At 44.1% G+C, this 24655-nt stretch overlaps 1 protein-coding gene across 1 annotated transcript in view; it reads right to left on the bottom strand.

Annotated features, from left to right (window-relative positions):
- Nucleotides 1-2382: 2382 nt before the first annotated feature.
- The window catches only part of LOC121035181 (stimulated by retinoic acid gene 6 protein-like), a 63444-nt gene continuing 41171 nt past the window's right edge, over nucleotides 2383-24655 (bottom strand). The window contains exons 10-20 of the mRNA XM_040482781.1: nucleotides 24601-24631; nucleotides 23178-23428; nucleotides 18174-18327; nucleotides 11389-11464; nucleotides 8028-8109; nucleotides 7645-7693; nucleotides 7075-7192; nucleotides 5998-6117; nucleotides 4556-4719; nucleotides 3441-3587; nucleotides 2383-2729 (exon numbers count right to left, since the gene is read on the bottom strand). Coding sequence (XP_040338715.1) covers nucleotides 2581-2729; nucleotides 3441-3587; nucleotides 4556-4719; nucleotides 5998-6117; nucleotides 7075-7192; nucleotides 7645-7693; nucleotides 8028-8109; nucleotides 11389-11464; nucleotides 18174-18327; nucleotides 23178-23428; nucleotides 24601-24631 — 1341 coding nt within the window. The 3' untranslated portion in view covers nucleotides 2383-2580. The remainder of the gene's footprint in view (nucleotides 2730-3440; nucleotides 3588-4555; nucleotides 4720-5997; nucleotides 6118-7074; nucleotides 7193-7644; nucleotides 7694-8027; nucleotides 8110-11388; nucleotides 11465-18173; nucleotides 18328-23177; nucleotides 23429-24600; nucleotides 24632-24655) is intronic.

Genomic DNA, 24655 nt, shown 5'->3' with positions numbered 1-24655 from the left:
GGAAGAGGAAACAATCTCTGCTTTTCCTGTTGACGTTTCTTTTGGCCACATATTAGGAACTGTCGTTTTCTAGTTCCGTCTCTGGAATTAGCACATCAGTACTATGTACAGGAATAATGTAAAGAAATCAAACGTGTGCGGAAAGGACAAGACCAGAGAAAGAGAATTTGCCAGTGGATGAGGTCCCAGGACTTTCTATCCTCCATCTCCCTCTAGGGGCTCCGTGTTTCCTCTTTACCTGCATGAGAATCCTCCTGGGATCCTTGTCCGTGACCTCCACACTCTTCCTGCTTGCTTCGTGTCCAGGGGCAAGATTTGTGAGGCACCTTTCAAGGCTACAGCTGGGCCTCATTCCATCAACATTTATGCTACCTATAAAGTAGGATTTCCAGCGTTCCTGTACCTCTTTATACAATTCTTTTAAAGACATACATTCCCTAGAGGCCCCAGCCTGTCAGGTACATTGTGGCCACTCCTCCCTGGTGGGGACCTGATGGGTCATGGATGACTTCTGACTTTCCAGGAGTAGGGTCCATATATGTGGCCATGGGACGATCCCCACACTCTCCCTTGCTAGCCAAGATGCCCTCTGAGGCCAAGTCTACTAGTAGGTCTAGAAGCAAATAGGGCCGATGAGTGTAGATCCTGGGGAAAATCAGCACTAATTTGCAAGGCAACTACCTCAGGGGAGACCATCACAGGTTCCTTTCTTCATGCAGCTGAGAGCATAGTGAGGTGAGCAGACATTAATCACATCATCACGAAGTGAAACAATGAAAATGACAATAACTGATATTTATTCAGTTTAGGGTGTATCAGGCACTAACTTAGGAGTGTTTGCATGTTATTAACTCATTTTATCCTCAAAATATTTTGGGTGTTGCAGGTATTGTTTTTTGTTTTTTTTTGTTTTTTTTGAGAGAGAGAGAGAGAGAGAGAGAGAGAGAGAGAGAGAGAGAGCAGGGGAGAGGGGCAAAGGGAGAGGGAGAGAGAATCCTAAGCAGGCTCCATGCTCAGTGCAGAGTCTGATGCAGGGCTCCATCCCACGACCCTGGGACCATGACCTGAGCCGACGCTCAGGTTGGACGCACAACCAACTGACCCACCCAGGTGTCCAGGTATTGCCCTTTTTATTCTTAAGGAAAAAGCAGCACAGAAAGGCAAAGGAGTTTAGCTGGTGTTACACAGCTGAAAGTGGTCATGTGGGGATCCCGACACACCAGTCACAGTTTTCTCAGTTTCTGAAAGCAGAGTGACAAAGTCTAGTCGCAAAGGTTAAATTAAAAGAGATGAGTCTGGCAGACACGTCTAGCAATAGGACTAGGTTTACAGTAGATGCTTAATGTGATTACTGAACTTCAATGGCTCTGGGACTCATGAGGTGGATGGGGACTTCCCTCACCCTGTTGGTATGTCCTCCTGGCACTTGCACAAGCTGCATGACTTTGGTCACTTTGTACAAGCCCTGAACCATCAGAGACCTTACACGAGGGTATGAAGACTCAGGGTGAGGACTGGGCCCTCTGCACACAGAGAAATGTCCAGGCCTCCCAGCCTGGCGTCTGAGCTTCCCTAGGTGGTCTAACCCACCCCTGATTCCCTGCACTGCAAACACCAGAGGCCTCCCCTCCTCCAACATGCCTGGGGCTCTCCTGCTCCCACTCCTTTGCTCTGTTGTCCTCCAAGGAGAATGCCTGCACACCCCCATCTCTGCCTCCGCAGGTAGGCAGCTTTCCTGGGGGATCCCCTCCTCGTCAGATGTGCATATCTTCTTTGTGCCCAAGACCCAGGTCGGTTCTGATCTGTTCCTCATCCCAGTGGCCATGGTAGGAAGAGCCCAATGTGTGCCTGCTCACACTACCAGACTAGAGGCTTGGGTCTCTCCCACCACCAGGAGGCCTGGAAAGTGGGGGAGCAATGAGGATCCTATTGGATTAAGGCCATATTGTCTCCCAGAGAACAACTGTGTCCAATAGTTAAACTCTCCTGGTATAGATAGCCATTTTACCACATTCTTCATTGACACAAAGTTCTGCCCTGTGGTCAAACTGTTTGTCCATATGGAACTCCCCAAGGCTGCCTCCTAACCATGGATAGTGTAAATCATTGAGAAAAGATTGTTCAACAGAAATTCTCTTTAGTTCTTGATCTTTTTTTTTTTTTTCAACGTTTATTTATTTTTGGGACAGAGAGAGACAGAGCATGAATGGGGGAGGGGCAGAGAGAGAGGGAGACACAGAATCAGAAACAGGCCCCAGGCTCTGAGCCATCAGCCCAGAGCCTGACGCGGGGCTCGAACTCATGGACCGCGAGATCGTGACCTGGCTGAAGTCGGACGCTTAACCGACTGCGCCACCCAGGCGCCCCAATTTAGTTCTTGATCTTTTTACCAGGGGAGTGAATTATTGGGGCTGAGACTTCATGGTTCAGCCCAGGTGCCATCCACGAGTGTCTGGTGCTGTATGCAGTGGACAGTGACTGTGCATCCTGTCACAATGCAGGGGACAGCAGCTGGGTAGCCCGGGTCCTCTCTGGAGCAGCCATCTTGGAATGGCCTTATAGCAAGGTCGGATGTCACTGTCAGCTCTCTGAGCCCATCAAAAGAATCTGGGTAAACTCCCGGGAGCTATGACCTGGTCTTGATTTTCTGAGCATGACTAGTTTGGGATTGTTGACCAGGGTCTGCAGCAGAAGCCACCGCGTCCTGGACCTGGCTGAGACTCGGGGACCTGGGAGAGAATTAGAGCAGACAGACCTGGAGGACAGGGCTTGTCTCTGTCCTTCTCAGAGGCTATTGGAGAAGCTGACTGGTAGGTGTGAGGTGTGGGAGAAGCAGCTGGACCAGGACCCCTGGGGACATGAGGGTGGCAGAAGGGACATGAGTTTGTCCCAGAGCCGGATATCCGTTGGATATAGCTGGATATAGTTGGGAACAGTGATGAACTTAATCCAGACTGGTGCCCACAAAACATGACTAATTGGTGGGCTTCCCAGCAGAAGGCAGAGCAGAGTAGTAGGGGTGGAGGGGTGGAGTAGACGGTTATACAGCCTTGAGGAGGCAGATGTTGGGGGCCAGAAGCACTTGTGGTAAGCAAAACTGAGCCCCATCTTGGAGAGCATCTGTTCTGAACCCTGGGATATGGGTGGGGTCTCAAACAAATGGAATAGTGAACTCAGACAGTGGAACTAGAGCTCATTTCTGGGAACAAGGGAGGAGCCCACTTAGAAGGACAAGGACACCAGACCTCAGGGGTCCCATGGCCAGGCTGGCTGAAGACTAAGCCTCCTGTTCTCCCAGGTCAAAGGTCTCCCAGGGCAGGGAGTATGGAGGAAGGGGGGTAGGGAAAGAGGAAGCTGGAACACCTCAGGGATCCCAGAGAAGCCTTAGGGTACTCGTTCCCTATTGTCCAACCCCAGCATGGGTTCAGACAGAGCCTTACCTGCTGACTGATTTAGGCACCAGTATTTGATGGCCTGCTGCAGCCTCCGCTCCCTGTGCCCTGTGATCAGGATGTTACAAAAGCTGACGAGCACAGGGTTGGTATGATAATGATCCACATAGAGCATGCCAATCCAGGCGCTGAACCCTGAAACCCAGAAGGCAAGTCAGGCCATGCAGTATGCCCTGTGTCCCAGGATGCCTGAGCTTGTGCTCTTGATGATGTGGCTGCAATGCCACTTTGTTCCTATATGGTGCCCATGTTCTCACTGAGAACCTAGAAAACTAGGTCGGAAGAGCAGGAAGGGTTCTTAAGATAGCATTCTAATCCAACCATGTTATGGAAAATGTGAAGCTCAAAGCAGAAGGAGAGCTGTGGCTGATACAGAGAGGCTGTCAGTCCTACAATGAATGGACGAGTGCTGGACACAGGTCAGAAATAAGACAAAAGCTACTTTCGCTCTACAGAAATGGCTTGATTTTAGACTATTTCAACTGAACAGGCCATTTTCTTAACTAAGTTTGGTTTCCAACTAATGACACACCAGTCATTCTGAGAGGTGTTCTTTCTCAAAATTTTCAGAGCTGTGCATTCATATTTACATTCTGACTGTTCAGATGGAATTTCTAGTACTTCTTACTGCTCTCCATGATATCTTGAAGGCCTGTCAAATATGCAGCAATTTACTTGCCTGAATTCTCTTCTGACCATTAGGATGAATGTTTTTCTTTTTCTTTTTTTTTTTAAGTTTATTTATTTATTTTGAGAGAGAGAGAGAGAGAGAGAGAGAGAGAGCAATCTAGGGAGAGGGGTAGAGAGAGAATCCCAAGCAGGCCCCACACTGTCAGCATGGAGCGATGCAGGGCTCGATCTTATGAACCATGAGATCATGACCTGAGCCGAAATCAAGAGTTGGACGCTTAACTGACTGAGCCACCCTGGAGCCCCCTGAATGTTTTTTGCTACTCAGCTTTATAGCCTCCATGAGAAGCTGAGCTCTGAGGCAAAGAGTGTGAAGTCCAGGCCTCTGGTACCCAGCCTGCAGGCACCACAAAGGTACAAGACTAGTCCCCTCCACCTGACTCAATGCGTGGCCTCAGGGACCGGCCACTTACCCATGTCTGCACCCTCATAGCCATTCTGCATGATGGTCCTGTCGATGCGGGCAATCAGCCACGTGCCCAGGATGCAGCTGATGAGCAGCCTGGAGAGGCAGGCCCCCAGGCCCAGGAGCACGTTGTAGAAGAACAGAAAGTAGTTGAAGTTGTGGAAGGCTTTCCTGCAAACGGAAGCAGGCAGACGGGCAGCACCCTTTCAGTATGAGGAAGTGGCTAGCAGGCTGGTTCAGCGCCCCATGCCTGTGATCAAATCCTGCTGCTCCCATCTCCCAGCCCTGTGACCTTGTGCTGTAACTGGGAGCTGACTGTCCCCACCACACAGCACTGCTGTGGGAACTGGCTCAGACACCACATAGAAGGCGCTGAGCCCAGTGCAGGACAAATGTCAGTGGAGACTGTGATGTTTCATGGGATCCTTGGGTTTTGAGGTTTCCTGTATGGCAAGGAATCTCATATGGCTACAGCTGGCTTTGTGGTTACAGCAGAGGCTGTGGCTTTCCCACTGTCTGTTGTAACAGTGACCTGCCCCCAGCTGGAACTGTTCCAAGTCCTCCAGGGGAAACTTTTCAAGTGACCACTTGACCATGTAGTTTCCTGTTGCCTATGGGATAAAGCCCAAACTCTGCATGCTGGATTTCTGGGCCATCTCTGAGAAGGGCCTTTCCCGGGATCATCACTTTGTGCCTCCTCCCTGCCCCTCAGCACCTATGGTGACCACTGCATGGTCACCATATTGGATTCTCACGGTTCTCTCAACACATCTTGCCCTTTTATGGCTTCCTACCTTCATCCGTGAAGTGAGGGCTGCTGGCCATGCCCTCTCCTCAGCTCTCCCACCTATAGGAATCCCACCACCCTACGACCTCAGCTCAAACTCCCCACCTGCAGCTGAATGAACCACCCCGTCTCTCTTTCTCCATTCCCTGTGCTGCTCTTTTGAGCCTTTCACACCGTCTGGAGTGTACTGGGGCCACATGACTGTGTCTGCTGGCTCCTGTGGACCGTGAGCTTCTGCAGGCAGGTCACGTAGGAATATCTCTTTAATCTCCAGTGCCCCTGTTGTTTCCTCCCCGAGTGAATGGCTTCAAATGAATGAGTTCCAAAGGATCACCATGGGCCAGGTACTGTTGTTCTAAGTTCATATTTTAACACATCTCATTCTCGGAATACCTCTGTGAGGAGTGTGCAATTATTTGTAAAATGACGAAACTGAGGTTCGTAGGTGTTCAGTAAGGTCACATAAGGTCACACGGTTCATAAGGGGTGGAGCCAGGATTTGGACCCAGGCGGTTTGGTTCCAGAGCCCACTCCTGAGCCACGGCCCCTCACCCTCTCAGAGAGGGCACTGTCCCCCCAGGAACCTGCCATGGGTGAAGAGGAAGGAAGGAGAGACTGCTGAAGCCAAGGCCCCCAAGCCCCATTTCCTTCTTTGCCCTCACCTGTTGTTGAGAGCCAAGGGCTTCTGCTTGTCAGCCGTGCTCATCTTTGGCTGCAGGAAGAAGCTGGTGGCGATCCATACCTGCAGGATCATGAGACCCAGGACGATGGATATGGTGAGGCTGAAACACAGGGCGAGACTGTTGCGGCACCTGCTCTGTGCTTGATGCACACCCGTTGTCCGTTGAGAAAACGGAGGCTCACAAAGGGGAGGTGACTTTCTCAAAGTCACATAGTCAGGTCGTTTGGCTCCATACTAGAACTCCAGGATTTAATTATATCCCTTTGTCCACGAGTGGCAGCTGGGATGTGTGTTTAACAGCATGGGAATCAAAGAAAAGCATGAAGTTTTTAAAGCGCTCATGAAGGTCCTGAAAGTGGACGGGCAGGCTCTGCCCAGCCTCCCACATAGCTTTGGGGGAGTGTGGAACCAAGGAGTTCAGAGCGGGGAGGTCCCCGGAGAGTGCCACATCGTGTGTTTGCATCGCCTGAGCAGCAGTGTGGGTGGCAGTTAAATGGGGCCTCGGCTTCAGATCGCTAGCTCCCAACCCTGCCTCTTCCCCTCCTTGGACAAATCACTTAGCCTTCTGTGCCTCTGTTTCCTTGTCTGACAAATGGGTGTTAATATGAGGCCCAGCCTTTAAAGGGTTCTTAAGAGAAAAGATGCACAGTGAATTATCAGTTACGTCAGCCTTCACTCTTATCTTCCATATGGGATAAACTGAGGCTCAGAGAAGTAATTTACCCAAGGTCACACAGCTGATCTAAAACCTGAACTCAGATTCCTTCTATAATGTCCGAACTCCCTTGTCACCTCCCTGAACTTTAACCTTCCCAGCTATACAATGGATATGTGTGTGCCCCCCCCCAGACACAACTGTGAGCACCCCACTGAATAGTGAGAATGGAAATGTCTTATGAACTGTAAGGCTCCCATTGTGATGAGTTGCTATTTTGGCCCATCCTTGGGTCTGAGCTGAGAGTGTCGGTCCAGGAATGGGTGAGAGCCCAACAGCAGCTTCGAGGCTACACCAGTGCCTAGACCCTGGGCAATGACAGAGAGCCCAACCTGCACTTACGTCCCGATGCCCAGTCCTTGGAGCATCTCCAGGCCCTGGTTGTGGACGACAGGCAACACCAGGCTGTACATGACCATCAGGCCACACAGGCTCTGTACCACGTGGATGATGAGGTAGCCTGTGGACCAAGGGAACCCACGGTCACTCAAGGCCCTTCGCAACCCAGTCATGACTTCCTGCAGAGCCCCTCTATCTTCCTCCCACCAAAGGTCCTGGCATTTTTGTTTATGCAGCTTCTTCTGCCTGGCACGACCTCCCTTTTCCTCCCGCTCACCTGCGGCTCACCCTGCAGTTCAAATGTCAACTCCACTAGAAAGCATTTGTGTCCTGCCTGGGAGAGTCACTTGCTCCTCTAAGTCACCACCACCTTTATCATTTCTGCCCCATGGGCTTTGGGCAGGTAGTAATGATAGCTTTGTGAGTGTGGGATTCTCCCTCCTTCCTGAAGGAAGGTGGGTGATTCCCTTTACCCATACCTACCCCCACCTCCTTCTTCCTCACCTCTCTTCTCTCTCCCCACAGCCAGGACCCCATAGGTGCCCAGGGAATGGGTCACATGATGACACTTACCCCACAGAATATAGGCTATTTGCCAGCCAGAGTACCTTGCAATGGCCACCTGAGATTTAAAAAGGAAAAGGGGTCTCATAGGGGTGAAAACACTGATTACCTCCAATATACGGGTCCAGAATCTCTGCCTCATTTGAGGTTCACCCACCAACATACCAGGGCAGATGCCATGACTGTCATTGTTTTACAGATGAAGAAACCAAGGGCCAGATGGGGATAGTGACTATCCTGGGTCACCCAGCAGCAGAGTATACTAGAATTGAGGACTCTGGATGCCCAGTGCAGGGCTGTCCCTCCCCCCAGACGCTGCCCCTGCCTAAGAGACAGGAGAGCAGGACTTGGCCACTTAGTCTCAGAGCAGAGACAGGCCTCCATAGACTTACCACACTCTTCGACGAGGAAGGATGATGGAACTTCAAAGGGAGAAAGTGTTTATTTCCTGCCCACAGCCTCTTCATGTGCTTTCTAGAGAAAAAGTGGGGAATCAGTGATGCTCATAACCACAGCTCCTTATGTACTTAGAGCTCAACAGATGCCAACAGAAAAGCCTGCAGAGGGAGATAGAAGCCAGCTCAGCTTCCTTGTATTGACCGCAGCTCGTGGGACAGTTCTCACTAGCCTTAAAAATATTTTTAAAATACGTTTGGGCACCTGGGTGGCTCAGTTGGTTGAGAGTCCGACTCTTGAGTTTGGCTCAGGTCATGATCCCACGGTTCTGGGATCGAGCCCTATGTCAGGCTCTGCACTGAACGTGGAGCCTGTTCAAGATTCTTTCCCTCCCTCTGCTCCTCCCCAGTTTGTGTGCGTGTGTGCGCTTTCTCTCTTAAAAGTATACAAAAATAAAATAAAATAAAATACATTTTAAACTGAGATATAATTGACATATAACACTCCATTAGTTTCAGGTGTACAACATAATGATCCCATATGTGTGCACATTGAAAAATGGTCACCACAGGAGTCTAGTTAACATCCATCACCTCACATAGTTACAAGTTTTTTTCTTGTGATTAGAACTTTTAAGATCTACTCTTAGCGACTATCAAATATACAATATGGTGCTGTTAACTACAGTCATCATGCTGTAGAGTACCTCCCCGTGACATTTATTTTATAACCGGAAGCTTGTACCTTTTGATTCCCTTCACCCACACCCACCCCCTATCCCCTACCTCTGAAAACCTCAGATCTGTTCTTTGTATCTATAGCTTGGGTTTTTGTTTTGTTTTGTTTCAGATTCCACATATAAGTGAGATCATACAGCATTTGTCTTTCTCTGACTTCACTAAGCATAATGCCTTCAAGTTCCAACCATGTTACTGCAAATGGCAAGATTGCACTCATTTTTCTGGCTGAATAGTATGCCAGTGTGTGTGTGTGTGTGTGTGTGTGTGTGTGTGTGTGTGTGTGTGAGATACGTCTTCTTTGTCCATTCATCCATCAAAGGACACTTAGGTTGTTTCTATATCTTGAATATTGAAAATAATGTTGCAATAAACGTGGGTGCAAATATCTTTTCTAAATACTGTTTTTGTTTTCTTCAGATAAATACCCAGAAATGGAGTTGCTAGATCATATGTAGTTCTATTTTTACTTTTTTGAAGAACTTCATACTGTTCTCCACAGTGGCTGCACCAACTTCCATTCCTACCAATAGTGCATGAGAGTTCCTTTTTTTCCACATCCTCGCCAACACTTGTTATTTCTTGTCTTTTAGGTACTATCCATTCCAACAGGTGTGAAGTGATACCTCACCATGGTCTTGACATGATTTCCCTGACGATTTAAAAATCTTAATATTATATAGTTCCCAGATCTCAATGGTGACTGAATGTGATAGTTGAGTCTCTGTGTGGCTTTTATTTTCTTCAATTTGCTCTATTACTTTTTCTGTGACGTGTATGTATTACTCATGTAATAATATTTCAAAATAGGTAAAAATGGAAAACTGTTTTTAATGATAGACCCACCTTATAGCAACATCAAGGACACGGAGAAGCCCAGCCCCCCAGCAAACCTCTGCATGCTTTCCCCACGTGCTGGTCTCGGCCTGGTCCTCGGCACGAAGATTAGGTTGGCAGTGGTTATGTTCACAACCCCCATTTACATCTGTGTCCCACTTTTCCTCTAACATTCTATATCCAGCGTTTTCCAGGAGGTTTTGCAACATTGTAATCACTAAATTGGCAAGACTTAGTATGAAATAAAGAATGTAAATATCTTATTAATAGTTTGTATATTTATTACACAATGAAATGATGGTTGGGGGTTATGCTGGGTTAAATAAAATATGTTATTAAATTATTTTCACCTCTTTTTTTTACTTTTTACTCATGTCTATTAGAAAATTCAAAATTGCATCTGTGGTTTTTATTATGTTTCGGCTCGGCAACACTGGAGTAGAGTATGCCATCAGGAGTACAAACACACAGATATATTTGCATGGTGCATAGGAAATTCCTGGGGGGATACAGAAAATGAATAACGTTTAGCTCTGGGGCAACAAACTTGAGTCTGAATGACTTCAGACTTTGCACTAAATATTTTTTATAACATTTTTTAAAAGAGGCTGTATATAGGTTGTAATAATTCTAAGAAAAATACAAATACTGGTACAGTGCTAGTGCCGTCCACTTGAAGGACTTTCTTATCCACTATCTCCTTTGCCCCATGGTCCTGTAAAGCAGACAGGGCAGGGATCATCATTCCTCTGTGACAGGTGTGGGAAGAAGGGGCCAGCCTGGACACAAGAGAAGCCTCCCCACCACAGAAGCCATCTCTTCCCTGGGCCCTCTACCATGTCAGTGCAGCCAGCTCTAAAAGGTGTCTGTGACTGGCTGTGGTCCAATGTCTCACTAATCATCTCCTAGGCACTTGCAGGTCAATGAGGGGAGGGGCAGACGTATCCTTGCATCAGGCAGGGAAGGGGAGAGCAGCAGTGTCCAGCCCACCCATGGGGTCTGGGGAGAAGAAAGCAGAGAGAGGGAGCAAGCTAGGGCTGTGATGGAGAGCTGGGGCCTCTTTGTGCCAGGATGCGATCTGCCAGAGACCCACCCTTGGTGCAGCCAGATGGGGAGGATGTAAAGGCAGGATGCTTTGGAGGGGTAGGAGTTGGCCCTGGGCCTCCTGTGACTGCATATGAGTTACAGCCTGAGGTGGAGGGAAGAAGGAACTGAGAGACAGAGAGGAGGGATGGCAGATACTGCTGTCTGCAGTGGAGTGCTGCTCACTACATACTGAAGGCCATCCCCTCCTCCTGCTCTGCTCTTCTAGAGACTGATGCACCTGGTGCCCTTGACCCGATCTCCTTTGATGTATCCTTGAGCCAGATGCACCTGCTGGGAACCCAGTGTGTTTAGTCCTGGAGAGCGGGCAGGCCTGACACCCAATAGGGATGCTGAGTGTAGCAGAAGTGACAAGACCTCTCAGGACATGGCCAGCTGCTAACGGCTTGGGGGAGTTATTTTGTTGAGTCTCAGCCTTCTCAGCTGTAAAAACAGAGCTGAAACTACCTCTCACGGTTGTAGTGAAAATCAAAAGATTCTAAGCACAATACCAAGCTTATGGCAGAAGCTCAAATCAATAGTGTTTTCGTTTTGGGTTTTGTTTTATTACCGATCAATGAGGCTGTTCCTGGACCATGTACACCTTCCTGGTTCCAATTTGGGTACTGCTGTCACTGCTCCGGAATTTTTAGAAAAGTACTGGCTGAAGACACACAAATGACTCCCAGAGCCCTCTTACCTGTAACAGGCCAGTATGTGGAACAGATAGCTCACACACGTGAGGGAGGCGGGCAAGATGGTCACCAGCCAGACTCCTGAGGTAGAAAAAGAGACAAGAGAGGCCTGAGAAGATGAACCAGAAACAGTATTTTCAAAATGCGGAAGCTCACACAGAAAGGGTTGTGTAAATAAAGTTTGTTTATATTTCTGGTTCATTTCAGACACACACACCCTTGATATCCTTTACTTCCCGCACAAGCCTCTCCTTGGGTATTAATATTTTCCATCTACAGTGAGTACGGGGAAGAGAAAATTAGGGAGTATACACATCGTAGTTCCCTTCCATTCTTGTAGAACCATTGATAGTTGATTTCGATTGGCCACCTCTAGTAAAGAGCAACCATGTACAAGGATAACTGGAATCAAGAGGTCTTGAATGTTCTTTCATCCCATGCATCCTGTGGAGAATCTCCACGGACATTACTCACAGTTTTTAATAGGTTGTATCTAATGTGCTTTCATTGTGATCCTGTGTGCTTATGAGAAAGGGATGGAGAAACAGGAAAGAGAGATGATTTGAAGGTATAAAAGCTTCTGGACAAGCTGTTTCTTAGTCAGTCCAATCAAAGCATTTTAAAAAATCCAACACCCCTTTTATCCTTAACCTGATAAAAAGCATCTGCAAAAAAACCCACAGCGAACAGCATACTTAACAGCGAAAGACTGACTGCTTTCCCCCTAAGTTCAGGAATAAGAAAACCAACATCCACTTTTGCCAATTCTATCTACATTATACTGGAGGGTCTAGCTGAGGCAATTAGGCAAGAAAATGCAGCCAGACTGCAAAGGAAGAAATAAAACTATCTCTATTCACCGGTGACTTTTTCTTATATTTAAGAATCCTAAGCAGTAAACAAACAACCAAAAATATTCAAACCCATTAATAAATGAGTTCAGTAAGGCTTCAGGACGCAAGACAAATATATAAAAATCAATTGTATTTCTGTACCCTAACAATGCACAATGTGAAAATGAAGAAAACAATTGCATTTGCACTAGTATCAGAGGATAAAATACTTAAGAATAAGTTTAGCAGAAGTATGAACTCATACACTGAAAACTACAAAAGACTGTTGAAAGAAATTAAAGAAGACTTAGATTAATGGAAAGACACACCACTTTCATGTATTGGATCTTCTTTGGTAACATGGCACTGCTCCCTAAATTGATCTGAAGATTCAACCCAACCCGTTAAAATTCCAATGAAATTTCTGCAAAAATTGATAAGCTAATCCTATAATTCGTATAAAAATGAAGGGACCCAGAATAGGCTATACCATCTTGAAAAAGAAGAAGGAAATTTTGAGACTCACACTTCTTGATTTCAAACTCACTACAAAGCTACAGTAATGAAGTGTGGTATTGCCATACAGATAGACAAACAGATCAGTGTAATAAACTGATAATCCAGAAGTAAACCTTCATTGTCAATGCATTTTCAAGAAGGATGAAGAGGCAATTCAGTGGGGGAAAAGAATATGCTTTTCAACAAATGGCACAGGGGAAACTGATATTCACATGCAAAACAATGAAGCTAGAACCTTACCTCACAGCATAGACAAAAATTAACTCAAAATAGATCACAGGCTTAAACGTAAAAGCTAAAATTATACAAGTCTCAGAAGAAAATATGAGAATAAATCTTTGTAGACTTCAAGTTAGGTAATGTTGTCTTAGATACATACAAGTGATAAAAGAAAAATGAATATGTTGGACTCCATCAAAGTTAAAAACATTTGTGTTTCAAAAGACACCATCAAGAAGGTGAAAAAGCAACTCGCAGAATGGGAAAAAAATATTTTCAAATTGTATCTCTCTTATGGGATTTATGTATAATATAAAGGACCCTTACAGATCAATAATAAATAAATAATTCAATTTATTTTTTTTTCAACGTTTATTTATTTTTGGGACAGAGAGAGACAGAGCATGAACGGGGGAGGGGCAGAGAGAGAGGGAGACACAGAATCGGAAACAGGCTCCAGGCTCTGAGCCATCAGCCCAGAGCCCGATGCGGGGCTCGAACCCACGGGCCGCGAGATCGTGACCTGGCTGAAGTCGGACGCTTAACCGACTGCGCCACCCAGGCGCCCCTAAATAATTCAATTTAAAAGTAGGCAATGGGGGTGTCTGGGTGGCTCAGTTGATTGAGTGTTCAACTTCGGCTCAGGCCAAGATCTCATGGTTTGCAAGTTCGAGCCCCACGTCAGGTTCTGTGCTGACAGCTCAGAGCCTGCATCCTACTTCCAATTCTGTGCCTTCTCTCTCTCTGCCCTTCCCATGCTCATCCTTTATCTGTCTCTGTCTTTCTCTGTTTCTGTCTCTCTCAAAAATAAATAAACATTAAAAAAATTAAAAGTAGGCAACAAATCTCCATGGACATTACTCACAGAAGATGTACAAATGGCCAATAAATACATGAGAGGATTCTCAATATCATTAGCTATCAGGGAAATGAAAACCCAAACCACAAAAAGATGCCATTTCAGACTTATTAGATGGCTGTAATAAAAAAGACATAAAGCTTAGCGCCTGGATGGCTCAATCGGTTAAGCACCCAACTCTTGATTTTGGCTCAGGTCATGATTTCACTGTTTGTGAGATTGAGTCCTGCAAGGACTCTGTGCTGACAGTGAGGAGCCTGCTTGGAATTCTCTCTCTCTCTCTCTCTCTCTTGCTCTCTGCCCCGCCCCTGCTTGTGCTCTCTCTCTCTCTCTCTCAAAATAAATAAAAACTTAAAAAGAAAGACACATACCAACAAGCGTTGGTGAAGATATGGAGGGAATTGGACCCCTGATGGTGGTGGGAATACACAGTGATGCAGCTGCTTTTGAAAACAGTCTGGCAATTCCTTGATAGGTTAAACACAGTTACCATATAACCCAGAATTCCACTCTTAGGTACACACCCAAGATATATGAAAATATATGAAAAACTTGGAGATGAATGTTCATAGCAATATTACTCATGATAACCAGAAAGTTGAAACAACCCAAATTTCCATCAACTAATGAATGAATAAGTACAATGTGGTATATTCATACAACAGAATAAAATTCAGCAATAAGGAACAGGGGCACCTAGGTGGCTCAGTCAGCTGAGCATCTGACTCTTGATTTTGGCTCAGGTTATGATCTTGCCATTCGTGAGTTAGAGCCCTACATCAGGCTCTGGGCTGACAGCACAGAGCCTGCTTAGGATTCTCTTTCCCTCTCTCTCTCTCTCTCTCTTTCTCAAAATAAATAAATAAACTTAAATATTATTTTTAAAGTCCAGCAATAAAGAATAATGAAATTGGGACACATGCTATGACATAGATAAATTTTATAAACATTGGCTATGTGAGAGAAATCAATGTGAAAGACCACATATTATATGATTCCATTTATATAAGAAGTCCAGAACAGCCAAATCCACAGAGCCAGAAAACAGTGGTAATCTAGGGCTGGGAGAGTTAAAGGGAAATGGGGAGTGATTACAAATGGTCATGATTTCTTTTTAAGGTGATGGAAATATTCTAAATTTGATGTGGTGATGGTTGTGCAATGGTGATGGCTGAGAATATACTAAACCCACTGAATTGTACTTTCTTTTCTTTTTGTTTTTTTAATGTTTATTTTGTTTTTGAGAGAGAGAGAGAGACAGACAGACAGAGCATGAGCAGGGGAGGGGCAGAGAGAGAGGAAGACACAGAATCTGAAGCAGGCTCCAGGTTCTGAGCTGTCAGCACAGAGCCTGACACAGTGCTCGAACTCGAGAACTGTGAGACCATGACCTGAGCTGACGTTGGACACTTAACCGACTGAGTCACCTATATTTCCCTGAATTGTATTTTAAATGGATGAATTGTATGGTGTGTTAACTGAATCTTCAAAAAGTTCTCTTAAAAAGAAGGAAAAGAAACTGATTTTCATTCCTTTCAAGTTTCAAATATGTCTCCATCCCAGAAATCACTAGAATTAGGTAACAGCTATATCCCAAACCTCAATCAATACAAAGGAAGCTGGTAAACCACCAAGTGTCACCCCTGGGGGGTGCAGAGATCCTTGAAGGAAAGGATTAGAGGAGTCTGGCCACAAGCAGAGTGAGTGCAGACTCCCTCCAGCCAGCAGCAAGAACATGACTGCACACCTTTAATTTAATGCCTTTATCTTCCCAAAGATGAAGCATGTTCAGCTTGAAGTCTCTCCTGGCCAGAGGGCAGCTGTTTTAAAGCTGGAAAAAATCAAGACAGAGTGATTTTTATATTTTGATTCTCAAAGTGTCTAAACATGTGAGCAAATCCATGAAAGAGCAGGTAAACCATGAATGAATGAGATGATACCGTTACTACAGTTCACCCAGAGCAAGTAACTGAAGTTGGCATTAGAAACTTGCTCAGGGGTGCCTGGATGGCTCAGTCAGCAGAGCGTGAGACTCCTCATCTCGGGGTCGTGAGTTCAAGCTTCACACTGGGTATAGAGATGACTTAAAAATAAAATCTTTAAAAAAAAAAAAAAAAACTTGCCCAGAAGAGGGGTGGAAATGTAAACTTAAAAAAGTATGACTTAAAATTAGTATTGCTGAATTTAAAGATTAGAGTATGTTTGCTGAGTGCTGTACTCAGGGACTCATAAGGTGGAGCATAAATCAACATTAAAGGTGAATACAGATGTTTAAGGGCAACAATAAAATGTGGTGATAGGGAAGAAGCAGTATCTGCCCCAGTGTTCACATAAAAGGTAACTTTCCAACTACCCTATGACACAGCAATTACACTACTCGGTATATATCCAAAGGATACAAAAATGCAGATTTGAAGGGGCATATGCACCCCAATGTTTATAGTGGTACTGCCAATAATAGCCAAATTATGGAAAGAGCCCAAGTGTCCATAGACTGATGAATGGATTAAGAAGATGTGGTGTGTGTATATATGTGTGTGTGTGTGTGTGTGTATATGTGTGTGTATATACACACACACACACATATATATACACATATATATACACACACACACATACACATATACATACAATGGAATACAACTCAGCAATAAAAAAGAATGAAATCTTGCCATTTGCAACAATGTGCATGGAACTAAAGGGTATTATGCTAAGCGAAATAAGTCAGAGAAAAACAGATATGATTTCACTCATATGTGGTATTTAAGAAACACAACAGATGAACACAGGGGAAGGGAAGGAAAAATAAGATAAAAACAGAGAGGAAGGCAAACCATAAGAGACTTTTAAATAGAACAAACTGAGGGTTGCTGGAGGGTTGGTAGGTGGGCGGATGGATTAAATAGGTAATGGGCATTAAGAAGGGTACTTTTTGGGAGGAGCACTGAGTGTCATATGTAAGAGATGAATCACCGGGTTCTACTCCTGCAGCCAAGACTAGACTGTATGTTAACCAACTTGAATTAAAAAAAAAAGGTAACTTCCCATGTCACATGTATGAAAGAGAATTTTCTTCAAATAATCCACACTAGATCTATTTCTACTAGTTTACGAGTCGTAAGTAAACATATCATTGGCAACACCTATTTCATGGCTTAAGGAGCACTTTGTATTTTATGGCCACTAAAAGTCAGTGCCACAAAGGCTTCTGGAAACCTTAGCACCCCTACCCAAGCCCCATTAAAATTTTTTTTTAACATTTATTCATTTTTTTTTGAAAGTGAGAGAGGCAGAGCATAAGTGGGGGAGGGGCAGAGAGAGTGGGAGACACAGAATCTGAAGCAGGCTCCAGGATCCGAGCTGTCAGCACAGGGCCCGACACAGGGCTCGAACTCACAGACTGTGAGATCATGACCTGAGCCGAAGTTGGACGCTCAACCAACTGAGCCACCCAGGCGCCCCTCCAAGCCCCATTTTAAAAATGAGGAAACCAAGGTGCAAGAGAGAGGACCCAACTTGTCTGATGACACAGAGTTTACCTGACATCTTATCCAGGGCCTTTCTCGGCAGGCAAGAGGGAAGAACTCTCCTCCCTCCGCGGGCAATGGGCTCAGAATTAGACTGTTTTCAAAGAAAGCTGCTTTTTTAAGGTAAAGTGGCTGCTATGGGCAGATTCACATGTTGAAGCCCTAACCCTCAGTATGATGGTGTTTAGAGATGTGGCTTTAGGGATTAGTGCCCTTATAAGAGACAGGAGAGGGCCTGCTTCCTCTCCCTGGTCCCCAGCATCTGAGGATGCAAAGAGACGGCCATCTGGAAATCAGGAAGCAAGGCTTCATGAGACACCAGATCTTCTGGCACCTTGACCTTCCTGGACCCCCGAACGGGGGAACAAGTGTGTGTTGTCTCTGCTACCCAGTCTACAGTAATTTGGTATAGCAGCCTGAACTAAGCAGAAATTAAAGCTGAACAACATAAATACGTTTTTCATGTAATCCTAAAGAAAAGCCAAGGCTTGCTGTTTTCTTTTTTCCAAGGTGAAAAATACATGATGATTTTAGTTGTTCCCACTGGCACCAGAACAAAATAGGCTATTTAAAATGAGAACATTCTCAGGGATGTTCAACTCAGCCCCAAAGAGTTTTTCACAAAGTGGCCTGGGTCCTGACCCCACTGGCCTTCTAGTCATCCAAGGAGGCATAGATCCGTTGTAACCCACTTTTCCTCCCAAACCAGTCACCTCATGCAGGTAGTAGCGATACTACAGCGATCATTATTCCAGGTGTGCACCCGCCGCCGGTTGTAAGTCTTTTTCTCTGTTTCCCACACTTTCCCAACAAAGGGAGCGGGATGGTTTTACCTTTGCTGACGTTCATCAGCTCTTTCACCTGCAGGATGACAGGGGTCAGGGTCCCCGTCTGGTTCATGGAGGCGATGTAGTTCTCCAGCTCCCCTTCAAACACATCCAGCTCGTCTCTCACATACATGAACATGCAGAACTCAATGACAATGAACTGGTGCAAAGAGCAAACATTTCAAAGTCTCACCTGAGTCCAGCCTACTATGTAAATAACATATGGACCTCTCTTTGGTTTTGAGGTCAAACTCTTTGAAGTTCAAAACGCATATGAAATAGATTCTGACCACTGGCTATACCAAGATGAGTGGGATTGTGACTTCTCTGAAGACATCTTTGGAGCCACCCCAAACTCTTTTCTGCACCCCATAGCATATAAGACTAAGTCCTACAATGGCTCAAGTCAGTCCTCAAACATTAATTACCTCAAAGTGAAATGAATGTCTAACTTTGAATAAGAAGTGACCTTGGGGACAATTCCAGCCATATCTCTCCCCACTCTTCTACTTGCATCTTGGCGGTAACCACGTTGGAGAAAGTACTGTTTGCTGTATACACGCCACACTTTCTCTCTCCCATAATCCTGTCATCATGCCTTTATACCATCTACCACCATGCCAAAGCTTCTACAGTTCCTACTGCCATTTTACTTCATCAACCAAATTTTGTTTGTCTTTGTGCAGCTCAAATGCCACCATCTTCAGGCAGCTTCTCAATCTCGAATAATGCCCTAAACTTTCAGAGCACTTTCACCTCATCTTTGTCTCTCTTTACATGGCACATACTTCATGCCACGTCATATCCCCTTCTCTTAGACCATGGGTCTCTCCCAGGCCAAGACTCTGCTGAATCAGCTCTCTTCTCTCTTCCAGGTCTTAGCATGGTGCTTGGCATACAGTAGATAACCACTAAAGACTAAAGGAACACAATGATTCCAAGTCAATTACTCACGTTGCAGAGAACTCCACTTGTCAGTTAAAATCCATTCTCCCCTTCTTTGGGCACAAAACTGGACTACATTTCCCAGCCTCCCTTGAGGGATGTGGCCATGTGACGAGGTTCTTGCCCATGGAAGATGAGTGGAAGGAATGTGTGCTATTCTACAAGGGCACTTTGAAAACCTCCCACTTGCATTTCTCCATGCACCTTCCCCTTCTGCTGACTGGATGCAGAGGGTGAAGGTTCTCAGGATAATGAAGCACATGATGGAAGAATCTCAGTTACAGAGTAACACATGGAGGACTGTTGCCCCCCAAACCTGAACACCTACTCAACATTGTTACATAGGCAAACGTATTTATAGTGTTAAGTTACTAAAATTTAGGGGTTTATGTCGTACTCCAGCATTACCTAACTCATACATTCATTTAAAACTTAATCACAGGAGGGGCGCCTGGGTGGCTCAGTCAGTTAAGTGTCTGACTTCGGCTCAGGTCATGATCTTAAGGTTTGTGGGTTCAAGCTCCACATCAGGCCCTGTGCTGACAGCTCAGAACCTGGAGCCTGCTTCGGATTCTGTGTCTCCTTCTCTCTCTGCCCCTCCCCTGTTCATGCTCTGTCTCTCTCTCTCTCTCAAAAATAAACAAACATTAAAAACTTTTTTTAACTTAATCACAGGATTAATTTATATAGGTATCATCCAGAAGACAATATGGTCTTCCACTTCTATCTCTCCATTTTGACTCTCCTTTTGACTCAGACGTTTTACCTCAGATAACTTTGACCACGTGAAATGTTTGCCTCTGTGCTTAATAAAATATGAAAGTCAGAATTATGGCAACATTAAAAATTTCTTTGTTGAGAAAGCAAACTTAAATAACGCACCTATACCAAAAAACATGATGATCACCCAAAGTCCGTAGTTTACGTTAGGGTTCGCTCTTGGTGTTGCACATTCTGTGGGTTTGGACAAATGTCTAATGACATGTATCTACCATATAGTATCATACAAAGTCTTTTCACTGTTCTGAAATCCTCTGTATTCTGCCTATTCATCCCTCCCTCTCCCCAATCCTTGGCAACCACTGATCTTTTATTGTCTACATAATTTTGCCTTTCAAAATGTCACACAGTTGGAATCATATAACATGTGATCTTTTCAAATAGGATTCTTTCACTTATGAATATATATCTAAGTTTCTTCCAGGTCTTTTCATGGCTTGGTAGTTCATTTCATTTTAGTGCTGAATTGTAGCCCATTGTCTGGATGTACTGAAGATTATTTATCCATTCACCTACTGAAGGGCTCTTGGTCACTTCTATATTTTGACAATTATGTGTAAAGCTGCTATAAACATCCATGTGCACGTTTTTGTGTGCACATAAGTTTTCAGTGCATGTGGGTAAATACCAAGCAGGGTGACTGCTGGATCATATGGTAAGAGTATCATTTGTATTCCCACCAGCAGTGAATGAGAGTTCCTGCCAGTTCACACCCTTGTCAGCATTTGGTATTGTCAGCATTCTGAATTTTGGCCATTCTAATATTTTAACGTACAGTAGTTGTTTTGATCGTTGTTTTAATGTGCATTTTCCTGATGACATATACTATAGAGCATGTTTTCATTTGCTTATTTGCCATTTGTATATCTTCTCTGTGAGATGCCTATTAAGGTCTTCGGTTCACTTTTAAATCGGATTATTTGTTTTCTCATTGTTGAATTTTAAGAGTTCTTTGTATACTTTGAGTAACAGTCTGTTTCAGATGTGTCTTTTGCAAATATTTTCTCCTAGTGTGTGGCTTGTCTTTTCACTCTCTTGACAGAGTCTTTTGCAGATTAAAACGTTTTAATTTTAATGAAGTCCAGCTTATCAATCTTTCCTTCATGGTTTGTGTCTTTGGTATCATATCTAAAAAAATTTTCACCACTTAACTATAGAAAACCAACTAGTGGTTATCAGAGGGGAAGTGGGTAGGGGGATGGGTGAAACAGATGAAGGAGATTAAGAGTACACTTTTCATGATGAGCACTGAGTAATGTATAGAATTGTTCAATCACTATACTGTATACTTGAAATAATATAACACTATGTTGCCCACACTGAAATTAAAATAAATATATATACATACCTACATACAAACATACATTCATGCATAAATTCGCTACCAGTCTCAAATAATTGGTAATGCCAAATAATAACAATAACTAATTTAATTAAAAAAATAAAAAGTCATCACCAAACCCAAGTTCATCTAAATTTTCTCTGATTTCACCTTCTAGAATTTCATAGTTTTGCATTTGACATTTAGGTCTGTGATTCATTTTAAGTTAATATTTAGGAAGGTCTGTGTCTAGACTCATTTTTTTTTTGCATGTGGATGTCCAGTTGTTCCAGCACCATTTGTTAAAAAGAAAATATTTGCTCCATTGTATTGCCTTTGCCCCTCTGTCAAAGATAAGCTGACTCTATTTATGTTGGTCTATTTCTTAGCTCTCTATCCCGTCCATTGATTCACTTGTCTATATTGGCAACATCACACCATCATGATTAGGGTAGCTTTGTAGTAAGTTGAAATCGAGTAGTGTCAGTCCTCCAACATTCTTCTTCTTTTCATTTAATATATTGTTGGCTATTATGAGTCTTTTGCTCTCCCTATAAACTCTAGAACCAGTTTGTCAGTATCCACAAAATAACCCCCTAGTTTTGATTGAGATGCACTGAATTCCAATATAGATCAATCCCAATATATGTAGATCAAGTTGGGAAGTACTGATATCTTGACAATACTGAATCTTTCCATCCACACATATGGAATATCTCTCCATGTATTTAGTTCTTCTTTGATTTCTTTTAACACAGGTTTGTAGTTTTCCTCATATAGATCTTTGTGCATATTTTATTAGATTTACATTTAAGTATTCCTTTTGGGGGGTTGCTATTGTAAATGATAGTTTCTTTAATTTCAAATTCCTCTTGTTCAATGCTGATACATAGAAAAGCAATTGACTTTTGTAGGTTAACCTTGTACCTTGCAACCTTGCTATAACTGCTTATTAGTTCCAGGAGTTGGGTTATTTTCAAGATTTTATTTTTAAGTAATCTCTGCACCCAACATGGGGCTCGAACTTAAAACTTTGAGATTAAGAGTCACACACGCTATCAACTGAACCAGCCAGACGCCCCTTCAGGAGTTTTCTGCTGATTCTTTTGGATTTTCTACATACGCAATCATGTCATCTGTGAACAAAGACATTTTTACTTCTTCTTTCCCTATCAGTATACCTTTTATTTGCTTTTCTTGTCTTATTACCTAGCTAGGATTTCCTAAGTAAATGCTGAGTGATGAGGGGAAACAGTCTTGCCTTTTTCCTGAGTTTAGTAGGAAAGTTTCTAATTTCTCACCATAAAGTATGATGCTAGCTGTAGATTTTTTTGTTCATATTTTTTATCAGATTGAGAAAGTTCCCCTGTATGCCTAGGTTATTGAAAAAAATTATCATGAACTGGTGTTGAATTTTGTTGAATGTTTTTCCTGCATCTCTTGATACGATCATGGGATTTTTCTTCTTTCGGCTGTTGATGTGACTGATTACGTTAATTGCTTTTTTAATATTGTACCAGGTTTGCATACCTGAGATAAATCCAACTCAGTTGTGGTGTATAATTCTTTTTATACATTGCTGGATTTGATTTGCTCCATTCCATTGTAATTCTTTAGACCCACCTGTCTCCAATTTCAGGGACAATGGTTTGTGCCATGACTTCTCTTATGGATCTAAGAACTGTTGAGTTTCAGTTTGTTCAGATTTTTACTTGTTAGGATGGACTGGCATCTTGCAAGCTCTTTACACGGAACTGACAACCAGAAGTCTCCATAAATAATTCAATTATATTTATTAGTCATTCACCATGTGGGTAAAAGTGTCCTTGGAGTAAAAATGGTGGTCAAAAAAATGTACTTCTTTTATTTACAGACTCAATTTTGACCCAGCTTTTAAAGAATAAGCCCTGCCCTAACCCCATCCCACTTATAAAATAGGAAAGGGTTTGCTTGGATCTACTTACAAGGTACAGGCATATGAAAGCCAACACAGTGGTTCCAATCATTCTGCTTGGGAACTGAAAGCAGGGGTCCCACTCATACACCCTGGTTTGGAACCAGGACTTTTTAGTCTCCCTGTGAATGAATAAATAACAGAAAAGAGAGGCTGTGGTTGGTAAACAAATGCCCAATTCTTCTGAAAATAACCTCTGCTTCATCTTAGAATTTAGTGAAGAAAAAGAACATCCTGGTAGATTCCAGTTTTCATTCTCCCCTTATTCTTAAGAACAGAGACTCAGTTTTATTCAGTACAGCAATTCACCAAACTAAAGGGCTATGGTTCCTGATCTCTCTTACAGCTACAGTGACTAAGATTAAGCACAGGCCAATCAGATGTCACCAGATGTGGCAGTTTGGGGGAGGGTGCTGAGGTATAATTCACGCAGCTGGGAGGGACCCCGTTGCCCTCTTTCTTTTCTCCTGCCTGCTGTCTGAAACGCAGACATGGTGGCTGATCCAAGCTGGAGCCCACCCCAGCATCCGTCTTGGACCGTGGACAGCCTTCATGATGACAGTTACTAAGAGCTGGAGCAGAAAGACAGATGACCAGTAAGTTGCCGTGGTGGGCAGTTCAGGGTCAGTATGAACTACCTGCCTTCAGAATTCTTTTATATGGGAAAGAAATAAATCTCCCTCTTGTGTGTCCCACTGTTATTTTGCATTTTCTGCTACATGTAACTCAACGTACTTCTAACCAAAGTACTAGCTTTGCCACTGCATGACCCTGGATTAGACACATCCCATTTGTGGGGCTTATCCCCTTGTACACAGTGGCAGTGGCAGGGATAGGGGTGATCACTGCTTTTGCTTGGCCATGAGCTATGTCCCCTGGTATTGGTAACAGCCCCTGCACTGTTTCTCTGGGAACCTGCTCCCTCCCCTCAGTCCTACCGCTTAAGTGAGGCTGAACAACTTCCTAGTTCCAAAGATGAACATATGACAGGCTTAACGATCCATTTACTCTAATCACCTAGCCACAGTAATTGGTTCTGGGAACGCATGTGGTCTGATGTGACTCAATGAAACCCACTCATAGGAGTTTGGTTTGAATTATTAGAAAGTTTCTCTTTCCTGTGATCTTAAGCCAGGAGGGTACAAGCTTAGAGATTCTGAGGGCCACCACGGGGAGGAAACCCACCTAACTACGGGTCTAACACAGATCAAAGCAGAGCTAAGAGAAAATGAGGAAACCAGGAAGCCCTGGTTCTGATATCAGTGAAGCCACTGGATCCGTCTGCATCGGAACCGACCACTTCTAGAGTTTTTAATTATGAAAGGCCACACGTTTGCTTTTTCTCTTTAATCTAGTTTGAGCTGAGTTTCTGTCATCAGCAAACAAGAGTCCTGACTAATGTGCCCATCCAGTCATCTCAGGGTCTCCCGCACTGTCAGGGCTCATCAACACTGGCACAAATACCTGGGTGGGGGGGGGGGAGGGAGG

Source organism: Herpailurus yagouaroundi, unplaced genomic scaffold, assembly GCF_014898765.1.
Source record: "Herpailurus yagouaroundi ecotype Mexico unplaced genomic scaffold, PumYag 160, whole genome shotgun sequence".
Lineage (NCBI taxonomy): Eukaryota > Metazoa > Chordata > Mammalia > Carnivora > Felidae > Herpailurus > Herpailurus yagouaroundi.
This window is presented reverse-complemented; position numbering and strand designations above follow the sequence as displayed.